Source organism: Olea europaea, unplaced genomic scaffold, assembly GCF_002742605.1.
Source record: "Olea europaea var. sylvestris unplaced genomic scaffold, O_europaea_v1 scaffold1149, whole genome shotgun sequence".
Taxonomy (NCBI): domain Eukaryota; kingdom Viridiplantae; phylum Streptophyta; class Magnoliopsida; order Lamiales; family Oleaceae; genus Olea; species Olea europaea.
The window spans coordinates 226,077-232,076 of record NW_019228886.1 but is presented as its reverse complement, the minus strand read 5'-3'; the positions used below and the strand labels follow the sequence as shown (position 1 = coordinate 232,076).

At 36.5% G+C, this 6,000-nt stretch overlaps 1 protein-coding gene across 1 annotated transcript; it reads right to left on the bottom strand.

Moving 5' to 3' along the window:
* Nucleotides 1-1,216: 1,216 nt before the first annotated feature.
* On the bottom strand, nucleotides 1,217-2,770 carry LOC111373658 (transcription factor TCP19-like). The gene has a single exon (XM_022996227.1). It carries the CDS (start codon nucleotides 2,580-2,582, stop codon nucleotides 1,398-1,400), a length of 1,185 nt encoding a protein of 394 aa, XP_022851995.1. The 5' UTR covers nucleotides 2,583-2,770; the 3' UTR covers nucleotides 1,217-1,397.
* Between the last annotated feature and the right edge of the window lie 3,230 nt (nucleotides 2,771-6,000).

Sequence of the window (6,000 nt, the reverse complement as noted above, 5' to 3'; positions counted from 1 at the left end):
AAAACTAGTGGCCCACAATACTTGTCCCACGCTCTACAACCACTTACTTTTTCTGCATTTGACTGTCCCACCACTCGAAGCGGGGACCACATGTGGGGCCCACTCCCACGTGCACTATCCTCAACTCACGTGCACTTCCTAACCGCACGAGCCCATTAATCCCACTTGTTTATAAATTCAACTTTATCTACCCCACACTTTTTTGAGATTTAAGAAAAGCAAAACTTTACAAGAATTTTAAACTCAATTGAGCCCTTGTTTGATCCACGTTATTTTCATAAAAATATATTTTTGAATAGTGTATTGATGAAAAATATGTAGTTAAAAAATAAGGAGAAATTTTGAATTTACGTTATATTATTTTATTGAAAAATATTTAATTGAAATGATATCAATTACTGTTTAGAAACGTATTTTTTTAAGAGAACATGAGTCAAACAGGACCTAAGGGCTTGTTTGATCCCCATTCTTTTGAAAAATGAATTTTTTACAGTGATTTGATATCATTTCAACCATACATTATTGAATAAAATAATATTACACGTAAATTCAAAATTGTTCCTTATTTTTTATCCACATATTTTCTATCAATACACTGTTCAAAAATTTATTTTTCCACTCAAAATGGGGCTGGGCTAAGTTTTTTTAATAAGAAGCGAATGAGCAAAATGAAAGTTATATCAAGTTAGTAGTCGTCTTGGATGCAACCTTGTACGTGAATATTGGCCTGCCAAAGTTATTTTTATTATTATTTTTTTCTTTTTTCATTTAGCAAAATTAATTTGGTCAAAATTAAACTTAACTAACTGATTCAAACGAAAAATAGAGAATGGTTCAAAAAGCGATCCAATTTTAAGTAAATAGCTAAAAGTTTAAATCGATGAAACAATATAAGTTGCACTTAGATCACACTAAGAAATGTTCGCCTCAAATTGCATAATCATTTCTTATTATTTTCTAATTCATCTCTTCAAAATCCGTAGTGACTAGCCGGCTTTCAATCCAACCTAGATCGCTCTATAAAACCCGTTTGTCACCTACTCAATGAAAGACAGAAAAATGACCGACTCAACCTCCGTTCCAACTTTGACACACTTAACTAGTCAATTTTTGGATTTAATTTAAAATTATTAATAAGTGTAAAATGGACTAATTTAAAATAAAATTATTGAATTCCATTAGAAACTAATGAAATTTTAGAGATGAGTTTCTTTACCTCGCAAAGTAGAGTTACATTAGAATCAATCGGAGAGCATTTACAAATTATTAAACGATAGGAGAAGAAATACCCTGAATAAAGCAAAAAGGCTTGATAACTGCGAGCTAATCCATGGTTAAAAGACAGAAAAATAGAAAAGCACTGAAAATATATGGGCTAAAACCCCAATCTTGAGTCATCAGGGTTTAGAAGATGGGGTCTGTTCATGATTTCCAGGACCTGAACCCGACATAAACTGAAGCTCCTTCTTGTCATAAATCTCCAGTGAAAAGTCCCTAAGCGTTTGTGTACCAGTTGCTACTGTGGTTTTACTCGTTACAGAACTTGAACTTGGTGCCATTGTTGTTGAAATTGAAATCTTTCCACCAGAGTTTTCACCACTTTCAGTGTTACCAGAAGAAGCAGCCGCACCACCACCTACGGCGGTTGGATTAATTGTGGTGGTGGTGGTGGAGCTAGTACTAAAACTCATGTTTACTCCCGCTTGCATTGCCGAAACGAAATTCGACATGGGCCTCCCAGAAATGCTGAAAACCGGTGTTGCGGTGGCAGGTATGGCCCAAAACTGGGGTTGGTTAGACGGCCCAGCAGCCGCGATTGTTGCGGCACCAGCCGTGGGCGGGATCATGAAAAATGTGCCGCTTGGAAATAACGGAACAAGCCCTTGCGGTGCAATGGGTGCTACAGGGGCAAGATTGGAAGAATTGGCGACATCATAAAACTCACTGCTTTGAGCCCTTTTTCGTCGCTTTCTAGCTCCATCTCCGGCGGTTTCTGGGGAAGTGGAGGCAGTGCTGGGTGTCGTAGGAATTTTTAGCGTACCGTTGACGGAGACGGCGATGGCGGGAACGGTTCCGGTGCCGGTGGCTTCGATGATGGCGGGCTCGGCCCGTTCAAGAAGCCAGCGGATTGTCTCGCCGTCGGACTTGTGACCTAGCTCTCGCGTCAGTTGGAAGATTCGGGCCGCGCAAGCCGCTGGCATGCGGATTCTCCTGCCACGACCCTCAACTTTGGTGTGGCGATCCCTGCTGGACCTCTTAGGTGGCGCCGCCACCAACGCACCCGTTTGTGGCGGCGGCGATGGAGTCACTGCAAGGGACCCCTCTAAGTCCGCCGGCTCTTCCTTCAAAAGCGGCATAATGTCGGAGGAGGGTGGAGGTAAGGGTGGTGGCGACGGATTTGTTTCCGCCGCGTCAGGCGGAGGACCAAAGGCGGTGATTGTGTACTCATGGGGTTCACCCAAAAGAGGATCGGAGGGGAGGGTGATGACTTCATCATGTTCTTGCCGTTCAATATGGGGCGGCGAGTGGTGGTGGTGGTGGTGTTGGGGCTGCGAGTGATGGTTGCGGTGAATGGATGCCATGCGTACCTTTTTTCTTAGAGGAAAAATATTCGGACCCACTTTTATCTAATTTGTGATGCGAGAAAGGAGGGACCCCCACGAAACCCTATATATCATAGTGGGGAAGCATTTCAACGGTGAAGAAATGCCAAGATATTTTTATAGCCTTAGGATGGTGACACGTGCTAGGCTACCAAAGTGGGGTTAAAATGTAATTAATTTGGTCAAACCTTAGGGATAACCATAGATTTTGCTAATTTTAGTGGTTCTCTTTTCCTCCATACAAACTTAAAGTAGGATGCTGTGAATATTTTGAAATATTGTCACAATCATATTTTGGATGTATGGAAATTTTAACCCTTTGGTTTAAGTAAAAACTTAATAAAAATTTAACTCAAAATTAATAGTTTAAATATATTTCATAAAACTCATTATTTTATTAATTTTAAAAACATACTGTTCATATTTTTATTTTTTATTTTTATTTTTATCAAATTTCAATAAAAATAAGAAATTTTAGCAAAATCTAATATGGGACTTAGCACTATTTGCCAAATTTGGTCGTTAGAAATATGAAAGATGTTTCATATTTTGTCTTGGATTTGCTCTTAAAAATATTTTTACACATCAAATCAAGAAGTTTCTTAAATCAAGAAATGGTAATGTCACGTTTTAAGTTGATTTTAGGTATTCTATAACTTCGTTAGGCTTATTTTACCAATGAATTAATTTTATCATTGATCATGAAAGATGTCCTTACCACAATTACGATTCAAATCAGGGATTTTACTTACACCCAAATATTTTTTAATTTTTTTCGTTGAAAAATAGCTCTTTTTTTATATACATATTTCACAAATTTAGTTACTCCAAAACTCTAATCCTCCAACACCCCATCACGCAACAAATGCAATCGTCCCACTATTATGATTCCTAATATTAAAGTATAGGTAATATCACGTCTAAGAATGTAAACGGAAGTTATAATTCCTAATATTAAAATAACATAATATGTTACCTATCAAGATTAAGATTTCATTATTAATGGGTATTTTTTCCAATTAATTTTAGTTAGGTATAGGGAAATCTAATTGAAAAGGATATACTTTTTTAAATTTTTTATGTAATAAATAGTTTGACAGTCGTCAAATTTCCCAATTAAGATTGTTTTATTTGGTCCGAGGAATTGAGGTTTTAATGGGCTTAGGTAAGGTAGCCGGCTCTCCTTCCACTCCAAAGCATGAAGCACCGTTCACACTAGTAAAAATTTTGCGGTAGAAACATTAAAATGTTGTGAATAAAGATCTGCGTACATGTTTATTTTAGCACTTCTTCAATAATTTCTACCAGTTTTTTCATGAATTTGAAGTACTGTAGCATTTTTTTTAGTGAATTTTCTAAATGTAGCTGTTGAATAAAGAAATTTAAATGAAAATGAAGAAGCGAAAATGTAATTTTTCTATGCGAGCCTAAAAAGAGTGAGACTGAGAATAAATTTAGGAGTTCGCCAATAGGAGGACGAGATCTCCCCCTTGCAAAAATCATAAGTAACATATGTGGCTCAATAATTTAAGTATAACCAATAAAAACAAGACACGTAAGCTAATAAACAAAATGTAAATACATAACAGGAACAGTTGGAAACTCACCACTAACTGACCAACACCTATCATTAACCCAAAAGACCCAATTAGACCGAAAGCATTCAAGGAAATCAATAAATAGTTCTACCTAAAAGAGAAGAAACGTATGCAAATTCAAATATCTCCTTTCCATCAAGCATTAAGAGTTCAGGAGAAGAAAGTCTGTTGATGTTTTGGGTTGCCTCACTCTTTCTTGGCTTACTTGGGCCTATGCAGAATTTGGTTGTTTTCAATTCGTGTTAATACAATTAAGAGAATCGTGTTTTCAGGGTTTCACAACTTTGCCTCTTCAGGGTTGAGAATCAGCCCTACACGTGGCTGATTTCTAATCCTTGAATTGTGACCATTGACTTGATCGGATATTTAACTTGGTTTTGGCCCTTTCTCATTGAGATGGTTCAATACAGTCTCTCCGTCTTTTTTCTGAGGATAGTTGGGGTTTTTCCTTCTGAAAATTTGTAACCAATCTGTGTGGTTCTTCAATCTCTTTTCTTGTAAGGTTGATTGTTTAGTACATTCTTTGAAATTGAGTGTTGTGAACCGGTTGTAAAGAGGCTAGAAAGAACTCGAAGGAACTCATGGTTTCTTCTTACATTTTGTAACGATTTCTTGGTTATTGTTAGTGGATCTAAAGCTATATCTCATTGCCGATACTCAACGGGTGATTAGGTTGTAAGAATAACATCCGGGCCGTTTTTTGGGCGAAACATATTTTGTGTTCTGATTTCTTTAATTTTCTGCAATTTATTGAATTGTTATATAGATCGATCCATAAATAAGTCGTATCTGGGCGTAACAAGTGGTATCAAAACGGTTTGCTGTTGGAAAAATTCTTTTGGTCAATATAGATTTGTAGATCTTGTTGATCGGTTACAGTTTGTGAGACAAAATTTGTTTTTTCCAAAAACTCGTTGTAACTTGCTATTGACTTTGTTTAATTTGTTGTTCTTGCTGAGTTTTTTGGCGATTTAAGATAATGACTCTTTTTGTGTTTTGTTGACTCTTTGACTCATGCTGAGTCTAAGGAGTTGAGTTAACCTGCTCCAATTCTTGTTGAGTTCTTCACTCACTTTGAGTTTATAATGAGTCTTGGTGACACGATTATTTCTTGCATCTGTATTGCAAATCTTGGTCCGATTATGGTATTCCTCTACTGCTTCTCTTATTATGAAACATTAAGGTTTCAGACACTGGTATTTTCTGAGACCCCCTCTTTAATTTGGTAATTTCTTGAGTTTGGAATTAGTTATTGAGGTAAGTGATCCTCCATTACTTTCTTTTGTCCGAAATCTCATGCAAGGATCTGAGAATTTGAGGGAGTAGTGGAACCAATGGTTACCACTCCTTAAACCTTTTCAAATAAAATTTATACTATTTGAATTGATACGTAAATTGATTCTGTAAATTGCATAATAAATAGGCATAATTACCGTATCCTGAGTTATTAGGCATTTACATTTCTACTAATTAAATAGGCTACCTGAATCATCATACTCTATGTGTTGAATAACTATTGCTATGTGTTTATATCTGTCATTATGGTTACCACACATAAATTTGAAATTGAGAAATGGAATGGCACTAGAGACTTTAGTCTCTAACGCCAAAAAATGAGGGCTTTATTATTACAACAAAGATGTGCTGCTGCCTTGATGGGAATTGGGCTGCAGAAACTAATGTCTATAGGAGACAAAAGTTAGATGATAATGCATGGAGTTCAATTATATTACATTTGTCTGATAATGTAATTAGAAAATTAGGTGAAACTACATCTGCTAAGGCTTTGTGGACTAAGT

Coding starts and splice junctions, on each gene's coding strand:
- LOC111373658 (XM_022996227.1), bottom strand. CDS start 2,582: ATGGCATCCATTCACCGCAACCATCACTCGCAGCCCCAACACCACCAC.